This window comes from Podarcis filfolensis (assembly GCF_964270895.1).
Source record: "Podarcis filfolensis genome assembly, chromosome: 4".
NCBI classification, from domain to species: domain Eukaryota; kingdom Metazoa; phylum Chordata; class Lepidosauria; order Squamata; family Lacertidae; genus Podarcis; species Podarcis filfolensis.
The window spans coordinates 41,346,392-41,369,297 of record NC_139607.1 but is presented as its reverse complement, the minus strand read 5'-3'; the positions used below and the strand labels follow the sequence as shown (position 1 = coordinate 41,369,297).

General features: G+C 39.1%; 1 protein-coding gene across 3 annotated transcripts in view; it reads right to left on the bottom strand.

Moving 5' to 3' along the window:
- Positions 1-22,906, bottom strand: part of CNKSR2 (connector enhancer of kinase suppressor of Ras 2) — a 133,805-nt gene that overhangs the window by 78,589 nt on the left and 32,310 nt on the right. For all 3 annotated transcript variants that reach the window (XM_083612261.1, XM_083612262.1, XM_083612263.1), the window contains exons 5-8: positions 18,047-18,088; positions 16,207-16,326; positions 8,063-8,122; positions 3,124-3,192 (exon numbers count right to left, since the gene is read on the bottom strand). In XM_083612261.1, coding sequence (XP_083468387.1) covers positions 3,124-3,192; positions 8,063-8,122; positions 16,207-16,326; positions 18,047-18,088 — 291 coding nt within the window. The remainder of the gene's footprint in view (positions 1-3,123; positions 3,193-8,062; positions 8,123-16,206; positions 16,327-18,046; positions 18,089-22,906) is intronic.

Here is a 22,906-nt window from a genome sequence, read left to right as displayed (position 1 = left end):
GCAGCTCTCTCTCATTGATGCTCACCAACCTCTACAGACTACATGTTGCAGCTACCGACCATTACTATCACTCTTGGGTCTTGTTGCAGTCCTCCCAACAGCCTTAAAGACATTCCCCTCTCCCAATACTATAAAGAGCACAAATAAGCATAGCCCTGAGGCAGCTGCTGCTTACTAAATCAACTCTGAAGCAATACCCAATAGAGGGCTTTCTCCAGATGTAAATAACAGCTTCAAAGGAGCAATATCTTGTCAGACCACATCAGGGAAAGAAAGGGTTGTACATGTAAGTGCAAATAGGCATTTAATATACATCTAGTTTGGTCCTTGGGGACTGCATATGCTTTCGCGTGTGCAATGTGGGAGACTTTCTCCCAGCTTTTCTAGTGGGCCATAACTCGGAGGTACAGTATATCCTTGGCATCTCCAGGTAGGGCTGGGAGAGAGAACCTTGCAAGAAACCCTGGAGAGCTATTGTACTACTTGGGCCAACAGCTTAAGGACTTCCTATGTTCTTCATAGAACACGTCCTACATTTGACACATACGCTGTTTCACAGAGCTAGGACTAGTCAGACAATCTAGTCCCGGTTGAATCTGTAGACTGGTAGCTGTTGTTGAGTACCTGGAAGCTGCTTTAGGGAATGTGTAGTGTGGGTGTGGGGCTTAGACCTGTAAGCTTCTCCACTTTTGCATCTAACATGAAAGTTAATACCAGGCATGCAAAAGGTGAGCTTGGTGTTGGTGGGGCCCAAACATGCACCTCTTCTTTCCAGCCTGCTTCTCTAGTCCTGTGGGCTAACAGGCTTTGTCCTTCAAAAAGTGCAGCTGTGACTCCTTTGTTGTGTGTCCTGGCTATACTCCTTTGCCAGACATAACTGATTTTTGGTGTTGTTTTCCTCAGTTTTGATATGTTCTGCAAAACACTGAACATCAACCTTGCAGAATGGTAAGAAAAACTATGCCTAATTAGCTTCACAAGTTTACCTATTTGGATTTTACATCCCTTAATAGATAACTATAGTTAAGTTCACAGCATTCATAGCCAATCCAATGTTCTTTACATTAGATGTTAAAGACAGGTACCTTACATTCCTGCAATGTTATCTAAATGAGCTTGCCCAACTCTCTTTGTAAAGAATTAAAGTATTAGTCTCCAACTTGTTAAGACAGAATTTCTCACACTGCTGTGGCATGTATATCCTACCAGTGCAATTTCCCATAGAGTTGAATCTCAACTTGACTCAGCAGACTGGACATAGAAATGGCCAGAGAAAAGTTCAAAGACCACTTGAAACATATTTCACTTGCCTTTCTCACCTTCAGGAGGAATCCTCCTACTAACAGCTTCTCATAAAGAGGGCACTTCAAGACAGTTGCTATTGTGCAGGTGGGATTCAATCACTTTATGGCAAACCTATGCCCCAGCCCCGCAAGTCAGACTTTTTGCAGTAAGCAAAGTGATGGTTAAATAAACTGGAAAGTATGGAGTAACAATTGCTTGATGTGATGTTTTAAACCTTCCCACAAACAAATCAGAATAGAATGCTCAATAAACAGGTCATATAGAAGCAATCAGGGAAATTTTCCCCCACAACTAATGTCCATCTGATACTCTACTTCTCATCAAGAGAGGTGCTCTCCATCCCAAACAGCAGCACAGTCTTTCTCATATTGCCAATTGGGGTGCAATGAGTGACAATCCCAGAATCTATCCCATACCCTTCCTAATCTAGGTTTTTGCACACCATTTAGACTGTGTAAAGAAATCCCTACAGGAAAAAATTACATGTGACACATGGGGGGGGGAGGGAAATTAACAGACAGGAAGGGGACCACAGTGCATGGGAAGAGTGCTTAATCCTTCCATTCCCAACCGTGAACCCAACAAAAATTGCCCAGCCTGTGTAGCTATGAAAGCTGTCCTATGGCTGTCCTACTCTTAAGGATAGCAATTCCTACAAATATTACTTTCCCAGTACAGTTTTACTGTAATTATGATCTGTCTTGATCATTGTTGTGTTCCGATGGGGCACATTTGGTAAGCCTCCATGCCCCTTAGGTTGGGCTGGCCTTTAACAAGTGTCAAGCTTTTTATGTGGCAGACTATGCCCTTTGGACCTCCTTGTCAATAGAGGCTTAGCAGGAGTCATATCTTGTTTTTAGATGTCTTCTAAAAACTCTCTTCAGACACACTTTCAACCTAAGCTCTTACTAATGTGTTTGATGTTTTAATTATTTTTAGTGTAACACTGTCTTTTCAGTTCTTATACTGCCTTGTGATATTTTCATATTAAAGTGCAGTTTAAAATTATGTGAATATAAATAAATAAGGCACTTCAGAATAAAATATTCTAAATTACAGAATATTAAATGTGAGTAAATGTATTGAACTCATGCTATACTAAAGCAATGTGTAAATGACCAAAAGAGAGAGGAAATGGTTTAACCTGTGTTAACTCCAGAGAGATACCTGTTTGATACACAGGTTTCTTGTTTAGCATTCCAGCCAGCTGAAATAGGAGTCCTGTAGTCTTGCTCAGGCCTCATGGAGAATGAGTTTCAAGGGGTGAGAAAAGCAAATGGACAACCCACTGAGCAACGTAGTAAGAGATGGGATGGCTCTCAGCCGCAAACGTTAGCATTTTATAATTTTTTATGGGATTCATCCACCCCACCCCTAATCCAGGATAAGGATCAGATTAATTCCCTCTTCTTCCCACTTCACTCACTCGGCTGAGACTTCAACATTCTGTATGTTTTTGAAGCTCACAGATCCTTGAGAGGGCTATTTACAACCCTAGCCTTTAATTTACGCTTCTGTGTATCTATGCAGGCCATTAAGTATGAAGAAACCACTACCTTATTTTTTGTGGCTCTGCTTTGTTTCCAAACCAATAGGCATTCAACCACCTAAATTTGCTATTAGTAAATATTATGAGAAACTGGTAGTCTTACACACATTTCGCTTCCACACTACTTATTTTTTAGAATACATAAAAATTACAGAGTCTTTTTAAAATCTCTCATGCAAAAGCTACTAAAACCAGGAAAACAACACATTTTAACATGTGTTGCTGATACACCATCATCTTCAAGTGATACAGAATTCAATCATACCTACCACAGTTTGGTGGTTAACTTGGATCACTTCATCTCCAGCATGGATTTTCTTACATCGATCTGCAGGTGACTGAATTTAAAATAAAAGAGATGATAAAGAATACAATCCTTACTGGCTATCATCTCTCCTTTCGCAAAAGCAAGATTATTAAGCTATGCACTCTGTGTTAGTTCTCTATACTGTATTTATGTTTTCTAGGAAGTTAAATATTTCTCTTTTTCAACGCTACAGTCCTGGCAACATATAGAAGGCTTCAATTGGAACAAGTTATTTGCACAGACGACAGCTCAGTGAGCTACTATGGCAATAATATGGGAGTGCTCTAAGGCCCTTTGAGTGTACTGGGTGTTTTGAACTTGTGATGGGACAACACCAGACTTCCTCAGTGAGCCTTAAACGTCTAGAAGAGGACATAATCTGGATCAAATAACTCAGTGTTATTCCTCACTGAGGAATCGTGGGTTGGACTACAAGCCTCCCTTTCCCAGGTATAAATGAGACATGCAGCATTACTTCAAGCCAGAGAGGCACACTTCATGTAGCTTTTTCCTCAAGATGAATGGATGGGGGCAGTACTCCCTATTGCCACCAGATACAACCCCCCTCGTTTTCCTTGAGGGGGGCTGCAAGACAAGGAGAGGAAATACAAACACACTGAGTTTTGTGTGTCCACTGAGTACTCACAAAATCTCTAGAAGGGTTTTGTGATCCAAGCAGGGTAGTGTTCAACTATTCTGACAAGATGCCCCCAAAACAGCTTCTCTGCCATTACTGATCTTTCCTTAGACTGCATGGTGTGTGTTTATGGGTGTTGAAAGTCCTGGTGCACTCTTAATTCAGGTCCGATATAGAGGGCACCCATGAGTACGGAAAGTGTTCCCTAGAACATGCATCCTGAATCATTCAAAACAACAGGAATTTTACAAAGATCCTTGGGCTCATAAATTAACACAGAAATAGTTCCCTGAATGTGGTAAGTCTGAAAACCACTCATGTAGAACATTCAGTGACTTAAAAACAAAACTCTTCTACAAGATAATGACCCTGACTGCTGTGCAGTTGAGGCTTTTAAGCACTCAGCGGATCAGCCCCTCATGAGAACCATGGGATCTTTCAAGGGTGCCATGAGAAGTTGACTCCTCCCTTGCTGCTCCAGGTCTGCTGTGCCACTGGACAAAGGTGCTCTATGTGCAAGGGCACAAAGAGTGGTGATCCATGGAATACACAAAATGTCCCAAATTCTCACCTAACTGCAATAGTTTTTAAGATAATCACATAATATATTTTCCCCTGAAGTTTAATAAATCATTTTCCAGTGCAAGTAAACACAGACACTCATTTCTCTTCACTACAGAAAATCCAGAACACCAGGAGTTCAATTTAAGTACTATGATCAGAAGGCATTTATATCAATTCCTACTTCTGTCCTCTGGAAGTTGGAAGATTTCTAAAAATGCAGTGATAATATAAAACACTGTGGATAGCAACTGGGCAAAAGTTAAACATTTTAAATCAATGCAGCTTAAACTCAGGATGGACTGACTCGGAAGGATTCAGATCAAAATCCAGAGAAAATGAAGCATTCCCATGACGAATTGAAATGAACGGGACTAAAGCATGCGGTAGGGTTCTAACTTCTAAAAATGGTGGGGATATCACACAGTTAGAGAAAACTTAGTCCATTTTTTGTACAAGTTTTACTCAATCTGCACTGAGTAAAACCAGTAGTTCTGAACAAACAAGACACTTTTTATTTTCAAATTATGCATGCAAGTAAAGCATCAAAGAAGAGGCATTACAACCTGTGTGAGAAAGAAGTGGGATACATCTTCTAAAATGGCACATGCCACACACAGCAAAAACTAAATGTAAGGCTGGACACTGTTATGATCTATGTCGTTTGCAACGCTCAAACCCTCTAGTGAGATTACCACCACTAGATTCAAGTTGTTTGAATGCTTCACAATATTACAACTGATCTTAAAATCTAGTAACATACATTGGCTATTATTTTGCCAATACAGCACACTGTAGTCACGCTTATTCTAGTCCCACTGGAGATCCCAGGATCATGGTTTAGTTTCAGTTTGTGTGATCAGTTTCAGTTGTTGCAGCCTGATGACATGGGTAGGAGCCTGAAAGTGAGGGTGACTATATGCCGTCTCGATCCTTGCCCATCAAGGCTAATAAAATATGGTAGGAGTGGACTGACTCGATTGATGCAGGGAGTGGTTGTTTCTTTATAGAAGGGAGTTATCCCCACTTCCTGGAAAGGGCTTATGGAAAGGCATCTCTTGAAAAAGCCCTCCCTGGATCCAGGGATTTTAGAAAACCACTGTCGAATCTCTAATTCTCCCTTCTTGGCCATGAGGTAGGATCTGCTTCACCTATTTTTATGGATGTGTTGTTTTTTAGATTTTTATTCACCCACCACTGGGAGCTGTCATGCAGGGATGTGGGGAAAGTACCATTTGTATGCCGATAACATGCAGCTTTATCTATTCCGTCTGAATCAGGACAGGCTGTGAAGGTGTTGGATCGGTGTCTGAAAGCAGTGAAGAGCTGGATGGGAGCCAGTAAACTGAGGTTGAATACTGTTAAGAAGGAGGTGCTACGGTAGGTGGTTCCTGTGTCTGGGAATTAGGTACATCATCGGGTCTGGGAGGGACTGCGCTCTCCCTCAAAAAGAAATTTTGAGTACTGGAAGTACTAATGGAGCAGAATTCAATGTCACAATATTATAAATGTTCCATCTGTTCAAGTATATCAGAGTACCAGATAGAACAATTCCCTCCCCTGCCTCTGCACACCGTTCTGAGGGTTCTCACCACCACCACCATCCTGGAGCCGATAATGGAAAGGGAGAGGGAGGAAAGCCTCATGGTGCAAGTGGTTTGGCACGTGAATCCCAGCTTGCCACTGGGGTCTCAAGTGGCTTCTGTGGCCAGGAGAATTATGCCCATTTTAGGATAAACTGCCATCTACAGTTGTTCCTGGACTAGAATAGTCTGGTTCCAGTTGTCCATGCTCAAGCGACCTCCTACTTAAACTACTGCAATGGGCTGAATGTGGGGCTGCTCTTGAAGAAGCTCTAAGCAGAATAATCACATTGAATTTAATTAGACTGCAGTGTAATGATATCTATTAAGGCAAACTAGAAACCACTTTACATTTCCTCCAAATATAACTTAGCCCTTATGGAATAAATGCTTTTAATATTTATAAAACAAGGCAAGTAGTACTATATATTATGGATTTTTTTCAATTATTTTGCTCTAAGAGCACTAAATATTAAATACCACCAACAGCATCAATCTATGGACTCGTTCTAAAAATGTATTATCAATATCTGTGCAGATGTTTTATTAAATGACAAATTATGTTGAGAGCAATACATGGACAGTATTACTATTATATTGATACCGGTCACAGTTCAAATAAATTATGTTTACACATATGGGAGATTATTCAGTTTAACCATATTATTATTATTCAGTTTGACAATGGAAACTGCTTCAGCAGAACTATGGAAGGCTGTAATTGTTCATATTGTTCTGCTCCACACACATTAGTAACTCACTTATAGCCTCAACTAAATTTGCAAGAACTCAGACCTATCACTGTGATTAGTCATGTTGATTAGATAAAGGGACTGATCAGAGGATCTTGTTAGTCACTGTGATGTGACTTTCATCCCAACAGAAGCTTCAATCAAGGCAGTTTCAATGAAGTTTTTACTATAGAGAAGCAAGGCAATTGTGTGAGCATGCATGCCAAACTGACACAGGATGGAGTGTGTTACTAGTTTACTGACATGCACATTAAGTACCAGGAATGCAAAGCGTTGCAGCATTTCGGTGGTGGGCTGTGCCTCTAACCCACAGTAGAACACCTGTTGGAAACCCTCACGTGTTTTCCTGTGGGAAACTGTAGTGGCAGGAGCTTTCCAACTACAGTGGTACCTCGGGTTACAGACACTTCAGGTTACAGACTCCTCTAACCCAGAAATAGTACCTGGGGTTAAGAACTTTGCTTCAGGATGAGAACAGAAATTGCACAGCAGCGGTGCGGCAGCAGCGGGAGGCCCCATTAGCTAAAGTGGTGCTTCAGGTTAAGAACAGTTTCAGGTTAAAAACGGACCTCCATAACTAATTAAGTTCTTAACATGAGGTACCACTGTATAGTAAACAATGTACAAACACTACTATTGGTGACTTGAAGTTTAACTTCACTTCTGGTGGGAAGAAGAATTCTATGGTTGATTTAAGAATGTCATTGGAAATTCTGTTTTCAGATATTTTCAGCTGTTTGAGTTTCCTTCATAAGAAGGTGGCTTCTGTCCTTTAAAGGAACCTAGAGAATACTTCTCATACAAATGAATAAGCATAAGTCTGAAAATGGCTAGAGGTGAATGTCTGCAAGAGAGACTATCCTTTCTCAAACTCTCATTAGTTGGTACAATGAGTTCGAGTCTGGTGACATTACATCTATTTTTATAAACAAAGAAGACATGAAGGAGTGTGTGTGCTGCTTAGATGAGATACTAACTTATCAGCTTTTAATATTATTTGATTTCCAATAAAAAAACCAAAAACATTATTAGATAGGAAATGTGTTTACTGCACCACAGCAAACTACAGCACAAAATCCTATGCAAATTAAGACAAATTTCCTTTAATTCACGACAAGGTATGGCGGTGATACACTTTTTCCTCCCTTGAACAAAGTCCAGTTTATATGCATTACTGAAGCTAACTTTCTCACAACTCTAGCCCAAGCTGTTTCAAGCTCTTCTCCCACGTGCACCCCTTCCTTCCCCAAACATGCTCTTGATCCTTTGCAGTTAATACACACGTAGGCAAGCAAAAGGGGAATCATAATCCAAAATTTAGATTTAAATTATGTTCCAGACTGCAGCAAATTTGATAACAATACTTACATTTTCTGTTGTTCCAGTAATTACATGAAGACCATCATATGTTGATTTAATGTACATACCCTAAGAAAAAGACATCATGGGAAAAAAATTGTAAAGTTCTTGCAAACTACTGCCATCCAATATAAACGTCTCACCCATCTAACATCGCTCTAACAGCATTTGAGTAATACCACTAACACATGCCACTGGAATACCAAGTGTTTCTATCAGAAGAAAATACATGTAAACTCCTTTTATTTGATGTGGCAGATGTCTCTAGGTGCAACTCATTTGTATGCAATGGTTCACAATGTGGATTGAGAGGTGTCTTCATAGCACTGCAAAAATATTGTAGTGACATGGGGGGAAAATCCCAATCCACATGGCAAAACTGAAATGAACTATATGTCAGTGGCGCTATTTAAGGTAGGAACAATTTCATATTCACTGTTCTCAAGTGTAAGGTTATAATATGAAGATAACCAGAGAAAGTGTCCATTTTATAAGTAGAATCCATAGGCACTCCATTATAAACACTAAACACAATCCCTTGAAAATGGCAAATCCAGGGTAGTATTGAATCAAAGCACATCCTGTGAAAAGTGCATACAGATTTAAATAGTGAACTGTAAAATCTGGGGGGGGGGGTGTCACAGGGGAGACTACAATGCCATCGATATTCTAAGTGATTTGAGATGCCAAAATTTTAATAATTAGAAACCAGCTCAGCTGACCAAAACATCACTACATGTATTTCTCAGTAACATAAATAGTATAAACTCATATTGTTTAAAATCCAATATTTTAAAAGGCACATTGTAATTCTGAGATACTGAAATAGTGACTATATAGTCGAGAATTTAAAAACAACTGAAAACTATAAAAGCAATTCAGCGAAACTGCAGAACTGCAGAACCTGTGAGCCTTCTATTTACCCACTAGATCTACAAATAAAGTAAAAGTATTATTCTGCAAAGGAAGGAATGTATTTTGATCAAAGAACTATATATAGAATTTGTATATAACCAATTCATACTTGCTGATTAATACGGATCACAAAGATAAATAAAATATGCCTAGTTTTAGAAATAGTACATGAACTGAGGCCTCTATGGAACACATGAGCTATATTTTTATGACCTAGGGAATGTTTATATGTGTTATAACACTGGTTGAATACTAACCTACATCTAAGGTGCTTTATGGATCATCACATTCAAAAATGTTCTAGTCAAGTTGAATTAAATAGTTGCTGGGAGAAGCTAAATTCCTCTAGTGTACTATCTTTCCATCTTGTATCACACAATGTAGACTACATGCCCCAGGATACTACCAAAGCATATTTTAGTTGATCCTCTTCCACTTTTACAACAACCCATATGATATTTTCTAGATGAGGGCAATAGTTTTAATGGTCTTCTACATATTCACATTATTAGACCACTGCATTTAGTAATGAAATCTTGTTTTATTTTAGTTATAGAAAGCTAATTGGAGCAGGCCAATGCCCTCCTGAATCCTTCTAAACGCCTCCTTTAGGCACTGTCCCCAAAAAATCTCCTGAGGAATTTAGGTTGATTCCCAGAGGCTGGTCAGTAAATGATGCTATTCCTGACCAGCTTTGCACAGCGTATTATGACTCCTTCAACAGTGCTGTCTGTATGGTTCAGCACTACGGCAGGCGTACATTGATGTGTAAATGTGGCATTAAGTCAATCTTTCACCTTCTCCTAGTCCATCTGGAAGAATTTGATTTGCTGGGTTTTTCCTTTGAGGGGACATTTTATGTGGATTGAGCATTACCCATGTGGTGTTAAATTTCATTTTCCACCTTTGAGCATTTCAGCGTGTTTTTGGAGTAGGCTCTGAGGAGGTGAACTGCATTTTTTTGACACTGTGTATGATTTGGATGGTTTCCTGTTTGTGGGCCTGCCTACAACTGGGTCTTTATGATGAAATAATTTGCTCATTTGCTTGACATTTTGGGTGTGCCACTTGCTCAAGAAAAAAAGGAGGGACCCTGACCTGTGATTCTCTGTCTCAAGAAACACTCAAGGCAGTGTGCAGAATAAGATGGGGGGGGGGGAGGGGAATAATGGCTGTTCTACTTCCATTGCAGAGTACATATCTGAAAGATTACCCTTTATCATTTACAATGAGGAGCCAGAAGAATTCACAGAAATAGCTCCCCTGTTTTTAAAAAAAAGATATTCAAGACCTTACAGAGCCTGAAAGCTTTAATCCATGAAGTGATGATGGGCTGCAAATGTAATTTTTCTATGCCATCTACTAACAGCATCAAAGACAAAGGTAAATTTCCTACAGAGTAACTTCACGGACACTGAACAGCAGAGAGGATAAATTGTGTTCAGAGTACAACACAAGCATGCCATATCTAACCACTGGTTTCTTTATGGAATTGAAATGACAGTAAAATGCAATATACATTCTAGAACCTTTACAGATTTTACAGCAGAGGCAAACCTCTCTGCAGGATGAAATTGATTTTGCTACTATTACTGAAAGCATTCTATTATCATGGCAAGGCAGGGCTTAGCCTTAATATGGCAATGAGGGTCCACCTCAGGCAGTACATTTTAGGTGCTACTACAGCTTTGATCCAGCCTTGTATCAAATGCTAAACTCAAGAAAACAGAGTCTTTTTCCAGCAGTATTACGTTGATACTGTTACTTCAACTTGTCTTTTTTCTTTTATTCTTCCTCCAAATCTGTACACCGTCTGACCTCTGGTGGCTTGAATGGGGCAAGGGGAGCCATAGTACTTTATAACTATATGGAGCTTTAGAGTCTTGTCAGCCTGCTTTGCATAAGGGACCAGCACTAATGAACAGCAATTTGTTATCCTTTTAATGTAAAAATATCAAGTTATAACTAGCACCAATAAAGAGCTGCTAGATTACCTTTAAGTAGCCTGTGTCCCAAAACAAATTTCGTGCTTTTACTTAAAAAAACAACAAAAAATAGACATTTGGCCGCTGATAGTTTTCTGAAACAGTACACGTAAAGCAAGGAAAATCCAGAACTCAAAAAACAAGTTAGTTCAGCATAGCTGAAGATAGTACATGTCTCAATTTTCATAGTCATGACATAAAACACATACCCCTTTTCAGGTACGTAGCCACAGACAATTTTATGTCATTACTCTGAAGATAATAAGGGCATAAATATGCAAGGATGAGAAATGTCAAGCAAATTAGTCCACTCTAGGGAGACAGAACACCTAAAGCATTCACAGCAGAAAAGGCACAGGTGGGAGGATGCGCTGCAGAAGATCTTCCTTAAAGTACAGAGATTTATTTTATTTCTAAATATTAAAAGAAAAAGCTTCAAAACAAATTGCGTTATTCAGACAAATAGGATATAAGATGTAACTATGTTTAGACTACCTTTTTTCTAACAGTCATTTAATGAAATAAAGACAATAGCTTGGATATTCATTAGTGTTCAACACAGTAACTCCTTATGTCCATTGAAGAAACAGATTCAGCAGAGGCTTCCATTGGAGTAGGGAATGGTGCAGGATTTTTTGCTGCTATCACTTTACTCCTGCGGCCCCTAGCTTCTGTACTGCTTCTAATGGCAGGAGCACCCCATGAGCAGACTTCTAGAAGATGCTTCATGAGGTGGCAAGGTATCACCAAATAAATAAGCTATGGCAACTGTTCTATATAATACAATTGCCAAACACTTGTTCCACATACTACACAGTGGTGTTCAGGGTTTATACTTGAACAGAGTATTTATCTCTGACATACTTAAAACAGGAACACCTTCTGAGTGTGAATAAGGGGTTTTAATGTGCATCTTTCAGTAATATAAATCCCCAAGATTTTGAGGCACTTATCATGTTCTGATAGGAGATAATCCAGTTAATCTCTCTGTAAAAAAAACTTTTGAGTAACATTACAAAGAGAATATGTAACCTGCATGATTTAGTTTAAGGAACTTTTTGATTGGCTTCTTAGATACTGTATGGATCAAAAACTGAGATTTACTAAACTCAGATGTTGTTTACAAGTCTGAGAACAACTCTGTCTTGTCTAAACAACATTGTTATACCAACACTAATCTTTCTCTTATCACATATTAGAAACAGTCAAAAAATTGCAAATTAACTTAGCAATGTCTGGATGTTATAATCAGTACTGCTTTGCGAAAGGTCTCTATGTTTATTATACATATATTTAAACTTTTAACATAATTGTCACAGTTTGTACATTTTGCATGTTATTTGCTTCTAACTATTTACATTCCCCCCGCTGTATCCATATGCATATATCAACTGAGGATAGCACTGCATGCATTTGATAAAAGGAACTTGGGGCCCCTCTAGAATGACCCTTTATGCAGGTATATTCTGCAACATGCCATTGATGCAATACTAATGTATCAGTGGTGGATTTATACTGGACAGTTCATATACATTCTGCTTTATTCATTACTTTGCAATGCTTTCCAATGTTACCATATTATTACCGCTGGGCAAGGGGCAATCTTGTGCTACAGCACAACAAAATCAGAACAGCAATAAACCAAAAAAATTGTGGGGGGAAAGGATTTCAGCAGGAAGCTATGGGCATATAGTGATTAGAAATGAAGCAGTACATTTGCCCTAAAATATTTTCAGGCACAACCAGTATTGAAAGTGTCATTCATATAAGCACCTTGATACTATCATGATCACAAATCATCATGATTGTACAGTAAGAATGATGTCTGGTTCATTCATAAACCTATGCCGTAAAAAATTTGTTACATAGCATTCTAGAGAGGTTAATCCTAATATGTTTCTCAATGGCCACTGATACAATTGATTATATGATATTAGTGGTGTTACCTGTAAAACCTGCCACTGTATTTCTATTGGTACTTAGCTATGAAGTTTAAGAATGGTGGTGATTGGTTACTTGGTATTTCCCTGCCTTTCCTGAAAAGTGCCCACAAGTCCATCCTGTTCTCTTTCTCTTTCTGTTCAAGTTTGTGTCTTGCTGTTTGAACTCGGGAATTTAATTGTTCAGGAATGCCAAATTAGGTTTTATCAGCACAATGATAAAAATGCACTTCTGACTTTTCTTTTCTTTTCTATCAAGATTCCAGCCCTACAGTTGACACCAAAAACTAAATATAGAGTTGCTGATCAATGCTGAATCCAGGCAAAAGTGACATAATGATCCCTGACAGGTTAAACAAGTGTTAGTTAAACAAGTCCAATTCATATTTTGAGAATCTAGATCACAGAAACACACACCAGTGATAGTAATTAAACCAGTGATGTAAAATCTCTACCCTCCTCCTACAAACCAACCCATCTGGATAAAAAACTGCAAATTGATCATATGAATGAATCTTGATGCTTCTTAACCACTACAGCTATTTTCTTGCCTGTGTCTTAAAATTCTGCAAGCTATACCTTACCTCAGGCTTTGCACATGGTATACAACTTCCTCATACATTTATCACCGATCACAGTATATCCCTAGTAGCATGCAATTGTGCAAGGCTATCCAAAGACATATATTCTTTGATATGACAAATGGTGCACTAAATTAATAATGCCTAACATCCCAACAATGTCAGTAGCAATTAAGCCTTAGAGCCCTCAAATATAAAAGGGATAAAAGCTGAAATGTATTCATTAAAAAATAAGCAGCCAGCTCATTTCCTGCCTACTCTTCCATCCTTTCTATCTTGTTTTTATCGCCTATAGTTCAACCATTTGGTTCCTAAAAACCACTCACAATAAAAAGTTGGCAAAAATTTTTTACTTCACTTTGTTCCTTATTTCCATCCTTCTAGAGCTCATATTGCCTATACCTTAGCTGAAGAGGTTTTACTTGTCTTTGTTGCCTGTGCCTTCTTTTAACATGAATTATTGTAATTCATTTACCATATCTTCTGTTGTTATCATTATTTCCAGTTGGCAACAGTAAGAAATGGGGATCAGTGGTGAGAAATTTCAGGCCCAGAGGATGAATGGGATCCCCCCCCCCCGACTTCTTTATCCTGCCCTCAGACCTCACCCCAGACTGCAACCCTCACCATTTGTGCATCACATTTTCCTTGAGTGCTGTTGCCTAGCTTGACTGTATTATTGAACTGTGATAATAATCTTGCTTTCTTCTTACAATGATGGATAGATGCATGTACATGCGCACAGAAACCTGTGGCATTTGTGTGGCTGGAATGTAGCCTACTGAACAAAAGTTAAGAGTCACATCCATTGCTCGGCCCACCATAGGCCTGGGCCCCAAGAAGGTTTCCCTACATGGAAATGCAGCCCTTGTTCCCTGCTTTTTATATAGATGATAAATAACTTTCAGATAACTCAAAAGTTCTATAGGAAATTGGGTTACCCAGCTGTTCTGCTTACATTTTCCTACATACAAAAATCTGGAAGACCCTTCAAAACTGCTGAATACCCATGATAATCATAGCAAGGTTTGAAGACACCCATTCACACTTTTATAGCAATCATTATTGCAGACATTTAAGTAGCTTACACAAATTTAGCTCATGAAACATTTTTCAATGATAGGTGTCAAAAATAGTTTACATAAGCAGTGAACCATTACAACTCAATACTTTACAGAATCCCCAAATAACATGTTTTGCCAGGAAATTGATACCACTTGGCTCTGCCCTAAAGAGCTTACTGTCTGCAAAATACAGTGGGGAAAGGCAAAAGTTAAAAAATTGAAGATACATTCAATGTTTCTGTCATCCATTTTTTGTTCTTGAAGTACTCTTAAGAGGCATAACTTTACTGTACCATATACAGTGTAAACAAATAATGAACAAACAGCTCCATGCATGGAGAACCTTGCCATCTAAACCGACAAAGCAGCAGAAAACCAACCATAGAGGCTTGAAACATAGAAAATTTACAGTAAAATAAAATTGTTTTGATCACATCTTAAAGGGCACTTCTGGAAGAAGAAAACAATAAAAGGAGAGCTGAATTAGGAAAGGTTTATGAATCCCAGTGAAACCATGAAGAACCAACATTAGTTACGATATGTGAGATGGAAAAAACAGCAGACAATGGTACTGAAAATGGTCTTTACCTGAACTGGTGGCACTGAGACAAGTATGAGATTACGAATGAACGGCAGTATAGTACTACAGTAGGAATGGAAGGTTTGGGCAGGGCAGAGTGCACCAAGTACAGTATGAACAAATTTTGAAAATATTTAAATAGTATCCAGACTTAAAAAACTTCAGGTGACATATAAAAAGTATCCATTAAAATAAAGACTTTGAGCTTTATCACATGCTGCAGTACTGCTGGTACATCAGACTTCTTTATGTGAAAACAGAACTACTTCTTCAGCCCCACCACAACCTCAAAAAGAGCTGCAGAGGGTTGGCGGAGCCTCCAGAACACTTGTGGGGCGCAGGGTAGGAGAGGAAATTGAAAATTTGTTGCACAAGTAGAATTTCTTGCTCAGCCTTGGCTACAACCCTTAGCGCTTATTAACTGTTGCATAAACATTCATATCAAATATGAGGAACTTATTGTAAATATACCGAAGGAGTTCATATAAGTAACAACATTGTCAATAAATCTTACTATAGCGGGGGGGGGGGGGGACATTTTCCTAAATTAACCAGGATTTTTTCCTGCATTATGTAACCAATATGGAAGTGTTTTCTTTAAGAACATTCAGCTGCTACATATAAATTTATTTTATGGGATGCAAGAAATCCACATCCCAGGCCTGAACCCATTAACCTAGAAGCAACTTCATTAAATATCTGATTGTATTCAGAGCCTCTCGCTGCAATCCTACACCTACTTACCTGGGAGTAAGCACCATTGAACTCAACTTCTGAGTAGACATGTATAGGATTGCACTGTGAGCTCCTCATTAATGCGACTCAGGACGTAAAGGAGGGACATAGGTTTGCAAGCTTACCAACCTCTAGAGATACAGTACTTAAAAGAGGTAGCTTTCAACTGGTACTATTTTTTTCAATATTTCCTTAAGAATTTTATACAGTAATTATTAATATGCAATTTCCACTAGCTGACTGAAGATCACATCTACAAATAGAAGAACTAGATATGCCAAATACAGGTCTTATTCGTAGAATGTATTTCTTTCGTCCTGGATGACAGTTTTGATTAACTGCGTACATCTTACCAGCCCTTCGCTTGGTTTGATGTTTGCCAGCTGGATCACTTCCAGGTGAGCAGATTGAGACACAAGAGGATCAGATGAGAGTGAGATTATGTGGTCACAGACGCTAGATAGTGTCTTACACTAGAAATAAAAAAGTGTATTTTCCGTTAACAATCAAGAATATGAAAACTCATTAACACAGTGGACAGTAATCATGTTTGGCCTTTAAAATACATTATTATATATTCAGATTAAATTCCTATTTTATCTAAGTGGCAATGAATATCATTCTTTGGGGAATAAGCATACTCCTTGTCCCTTATTCTAGAAAGATCATGATTAGAGGACAATCAAAAAAACCTCGAATTCTTCTACCTGAGCAGGACTAGGGAAAGGATTCAAATAGCATCAACATTTCTACACTTATCCCTACTTCCATGGTGGTGCCATGTAAAAAATGGTTTAAGGGCTGTTCAGACAGTCTGGACCTGACTTAGATTTTGTTCTTGGTTTTTTTCTTGATTAATTGGCTTAAGAATACAACAAGGTACATATTTTCAGACTACAATGGCACTGTGCAATCTAGAAATATTTACATTCACTTTTTAACACCTCCTTTTCTTGTACTGCTCTATCAGCACCCTCATGATGGAGAGTATTGAGGTTTTTGATTTAAATACAAATTAGAAGTTTTCCACTGACATGCACAAGATGCTGGTAAATTCTGTAATATACTATATCTCAAATGTTCCATTTGATTTATTATTCCATGGGTGTGCAGTGCACAGCCACCTACCATTAAAGAAGATGTAGGAAATCCAGGTTAAAATATCAACCCAGTTCTCAAGTTCAGAGTAGCCTTGGGCACAGCCTTGCCTCCCTTGTTGGATTGCTGTGAGGTTAAAGCAACTAGCTAAATCCAAAATTCCACAAAGAGAAGGCTGCTTACAAAATTTGATTTTTTTTTCTCCCGACCTTGAAACAGGCTTCTCAATGGACACTTTTGAAAAGCATGAGCTGTGGCATAGGGGCTTCAGGGGAAAAGTTATCTACCAGCAATCAAGCAGAGGTACTATATGTTAGAGGTACTATATGTTAGAGGTACTATATGTTAGACAAGGAATTGGGACTAGAGCTATACTTACATTATTTACAGCCACTAGTTTACCAGAATCCATATCACAGTACAGAATCAGATTAATGCATATTATAAGCATGCATATACACACTGTCTTTCAAAATATAAGAGAAGGAGGAAGTGAGTCCTTGCTTCATAGAAGACACAAAGATTGGAGAGAAACCAGGAGGAACTACAAATCTATGATTCTATGAAGCAGAGGGGAGTAGAATGCACAAACAGGAGGAAAGGGAAGCAAGAAACTCTGTGGATTAATGAGGATTAATGTGAATATTTATAAAAAGAGCCAGAAAGAGTAGGAAGAATGGTCTCTCTATTGTTAGGAAGTAAGGACACCCTTTAGGGCTCTGATGGCTCTCATTGTAAGAGAAAGCTTCATACCATATTTGACTATTTGATTACTTTTGCACTTTAAAAGATAATGTTCAAGATAATGCTGAAGTGATCAAAGACTGTTAAAGGAAACCAGAGGGATCTGAAAGAAAATGTTGCACTGTGCTATTCCCTTTTTCAGGATAAACCATTATATTTCTCTTCTTCCAAAGGACCCTCCAACAGTCAGCCAGCTTTGTGGTCACTTAGCATATACAATTCTCACTGAGCTGTTTGGGGGGGGGCTGCAACCCTTGTCAGCCTGCATGGTGCAGTTTTGTTCCTATAAGAATTGGCACTCAAATAATTGAGTTCATTATCAGCATATATTGTTTTTAAAATTCTACTTACCACATGAAGAATTTTGTTCTCTGTTTCATATACTGTGCAATCCTGGAAAAAACAAAATTAACAGAGTACATCAAATATTACGGAAATAATACTATTTTTTGTGCTCCAATGATATGTTTAAATCTAGAAACAAAGGAATGATTTTAATTGTTCATAGACTTTTGCAAACATCCTCTATCCCAGCTGTATTCATATAGAAATAATGTCCATGTCACCTCCCCACATGTGCATGCATGCATCTTTCCTTCACCATTCTTTCCAATTCCTTCTATTCCTGGTTTACTTATTCAATAATCAGAGGCAGGACTGGTGACAGGGGACACAGCAGGAGTACAGGGGATACTCATGTACTAGGGTCCAAGCCAGGAGGGCCCCCAGGCTCTTAGCTTTCTTTCTTTTTGAATAAGTCAATCAAACATTTATAAAGAAAATTAGAAAGGAGAATGTAGAAGCACCATTCTAAGGCTCCAGATACAGAAAAACTACTGTTGCTAAGCACACTTAACCACTTAGGGTGGAATTCAACACTGCAATATCACAATTTTTTTCTCAGTAGAAAGGAAGCCTACATTTTCGGGCCGTTTTATCCACACTGAAGAGTAAAACAAACCTATCTTTCATCTTTAACATTTTTTAATGGTAGGACTAATAGAGACATGTTGGTGCCATCCGTTGCTCCAAAGTTAGCATAAGTTTATTTGTATCCTATGCTGGCAAGTCTTGATAAATCTTGCAGGAACTTTAGGTAATATGGCAAGGACTACAGAAAAACTCATGATCATTCTGGGTTAATTTGAAGAGACCAGTGGTGCTTAAACAATGATGAAATTGTTTTTATTTATTTTTAATATATGCTTTCTTGTATTTGTTACAAAGTAAAACATGGCTATCCTTCTGGAATTTTTCCAGGAGAGGTATTTTAGCAGACCTTTTTTCATGGCAAAAATAATTCTTTTCATGAGCTGGCATGTCAGAAAGAAATGACGACTTTAGACTACAAATCAAGGATTAAAGCTGTATTATTGATGTACAGATGTATTTCTTATTAAGGATACTTAATAAGCACACTTTTAACTTACTAGAAGTGGAGATGAAGTATGGTATGATTGTTTGGGAGACATGGTTTACAACCAAAGGTTGCCATTCCTCAGAGGTAACTTTTTACCAAAACAATTCTTAAAACAAAACTGCTGTGAATCACCAACAAATAAAGGCAAACTAGCCAGATAAATGTTTCTAGGAAATTTAGGCTGCAATGCTGTACCAACTTACTGGGGGGGAAATCACACTGTATTCAGTGTGACTTACAACTGAGTAGATGCGATTATGACTGCATTGTGAGTCGTTGTAGTCACACTTGTGCTAATGTAGGGAACAGATGAGCTAATCTGATCTGGTGGAAGGGAAACATAACATTTTCTTTGTGCACATGCATTTTAATTCTGAGAAAACAGATCAAAGCACCACCGCTCTTCTAGCACAAGTTTGGGGGAAGTACATAGAAGGCAGCCAACAAACAAACAAACAAACAAAACCCCTAAGAAAATAAAAAGAATGCCCTTTCTTCTGCATTTATTTTTGAGTGCCCAATTCACCATAACCATGTTCCTCAGAATACAACCTGATGGAAATCCAGAACACAGGGGGGGAAGTTGGGTCAATTATAGCTCAGGCAAAGCCCAAGACTTACCAAGAAGATTTTATAACATGAGCACAAGTGAGCATAATTCAGCCATGGAGCAAGTTGCATAAAGTACTATAAGGAGGGTGGGACTTCTTACTTTTAAAATTATGAGCAAAGACCTGTTAACAGGATACACTTTGAAGTAATGGGAATCTGAGGGTCCCCAAAGCAGTTTAGGACACAAAAAGGTTCATGTTTAGCTCACTGACTGTGTTCAAAACCTTCCTGCTATTCCAGAAGTCTCAAATTCAAACAGAATAATTTGAAGGAATGTGAACAACATTTGCTAATGTCACAGCTGGCTTCAACTGTGAATTTATTATCCTTGCAATGTCAGTACTATATCTAAAAATAAATGTAAAGTATTTGCAGGTGCACCAGGTTTTAGGATTAAGTGCTTCTAGTCATAAATGTGCTTTCAGCAACCTGTCTTCTGTCCTAGCTATTAGTATACACAATGAAAGAAAAGCAACTTTCAGTGCTTGCTATGAAATATAAGTATGAAAGTTGCTCATTTACAGGGTTCTAAATATCTAGGCTCATGCATCCTTCAACACAGCTAGAGCTACACAACTGTTATGAACTCCCACCACTTTTTTATGGTCAGTGTTCAAAACACCCATTGTTCTAGGTGCATTTTGTGACAGGGAATTTCATTAGTGCAAGCAGTTTCTGAGCTCTGGGTGCAGTACTGCACCTAAGATTTCAGATTAAAACTGCAGAGTGGAAGGAAAGGAAGACCTTTTTCTGCCTCTCCACTTCAAGCTGCTCTCTAGAGACCGTCTTAAGAATATTAGAAGAGTGGGCAGGGGGGGGACTAGACCACGTGAAAAATGAATGTAATATTTTAGCTGCAGTTCATTCATTTTCATCTTTGTATTCTAGTTATTAAAAAGTGTGCCTAGACATTCCGTTGTTGCGCCCATAATCTAGGTTTAATGTGCCATTTAGCTCCTAGCTTTCATATCTCAGTTTCTAACACTGGTTAAGGACCTTTCCCCACAAAAAAACTCTACCTAAACACAATATAATGCAACAGAAGAGAATTAAGACATAGCTATTTAAATTCAAGTACAGCTCCTTCAGTTTTAACAGTTTAGAAACTGTGATGCCAGTATCCATGGGAACTACATAGTTTCAAAGAAACAGTAAGCATTTTGTTTGCGCAAATCACTCGGAATGGATAGCACTGAATGAAGTTTTCTAAAAGCAAAATACAAACTCACATTATCAATATATGAGGAAAAGAAGTGCATTATGTAAACAAAACAAAAAAAAAAGGTTTAAACAGTCCAAAACTGAGCTAGAATCATGAGAGTTTCAGTATCTGAGGGAACTGTGATTTATACAGCAGCAACTTAAGACCATGGGCCAAGACTGACACCATAACACAATATATGAAATGGAGCCAACAGCATAGAGTACAGGCCAAAGGCATCAGCCCTGCTAACTACTGCACAGGACATATTTTATTAAAAATATATATTCATAAAATCTTTCTATCTCTGTTGCAAAAAAATGCAAGAGACCTACAAATGACAGTAACGCTTGAAAAATACAGATATCTTAAAAACAATTATGTGGACCAGAATTCAGGGCCAGGCAGTAACACAGGATGTATCTCCAATGTCCCATTGGACATTCCAATGTTCTATCATTGGAATGACCGCTCCACACATCAAATGGGGGGTGCCTTTTGCGTGGTCGCGCGCAGCCCCCCAGATCCTATGTGGCCATATAGCCTGGTTTCACCCTCCTCAGGCTGGATATATGGAGGTCTCCACCTACCTTAAGCAGTTACCCAATCCCACCTGGGGAGGAGTTGCCAGGGGACCTGGCCAGGTAGGGTGAGGGACCGCCATACCCACACAATAGAGGGTGGATCTTACCTGGGAATCGCCAGTTGGCTCCAGAGCTTCTCCCAACCTGCCCTCCCACATTTAAGCCTTCCTTTGCAGGTTAACCTCTTCTCCACAGGTACACAGGTGCTGCTACATCATGGTCGCTGTTGAAGGGCTGGAGAGGAATTTTCCTGCATTGGCAGGTTTTGCCTTCCTTGTAGCAAAATGTCACAACTTTGGCAGTTTCAGGCATTGGGTGGAATCCTTTAGTCTATCTTCACTTAATGGGGGTGGGCGTGAAGCGGTGACCCCCGCCCCCGCCCCCCACGGTGGTGATCCCAGGGTCCCCTGTTAAAGGGGTTGTTCTGAGGGGAAGCATTGGCCATACGCCAACTGGATGTAATTGCTCTCCCCTGTGACAATGGTGAAATGGGGGGTGGGCTCTCTGCTTGAACATATGTTCTCCAGAGCCAGCCCAATCCCCACACACTCTGGATAACCCTGATGTTCCCCAGATCCCCAGCCAGGGACTGGGAGGGATAAACGCCCAATGCCTAAGCCAAGGTCTCCCTACATCTGAAACTTTAATAAAGTTGTGGCCAATTTTAATCCCATAGCATATTGTCTTGAGTTGTTATTCCACTCAGGAGTCGCCTGGGGTTGGGGGGGACTCCGTCTGTCCACGCAAAAGCACCTTGCGTGAAATCTTGCAGAGAGGACAGGATTATGTGGAAGGAGACAGCCCTCAAGTTATCCTGCACCTAGAATATTTAGAGCATTAAAGGTAATAACCAGTACCTTAAATCGCACCTGAACATGCAGCTGTTGTAAAAGTACCGGTAAGTACTATCTGCATCCAGTTGTCAGCGTTCACCAAAACTTTTCCTGGTGCTTTGTAGACCAACTGAAATTTCCAGAGACTCTTCAAAGGGAGCCCCACACAGAGCACACTGCAGTAATATTTGGTGTAAATAAGGGATGTGCCACTATGTGCACCAGCGTAAACTGGACAAAAGCAACCCTGACCATGGCCTCTACTGAGCACCTAGAAGCGAAGTTGAATGTAGGAGTCTTCCTAAACTGAGTGTTCAAGGGGTGTACTACCCTATCCAAAACATGGTTAATCCCTATTCCTAGTTCCCTTTCCCCCCTAACCAAGAACACTTTTGTCTCGCTAGAGTTAAGCTTCCATTAACTACCTCTAATCTAGCCCATTATCATCTCTAACCACTCACTAAGTAAAGCAACAACTTTCCAGAAAACAAACAAGTGTTTTTCAGGACATCTTTGCTTCTTTCACTCTGTACCTTGAAGGCAATATATAGCACTGGTGCT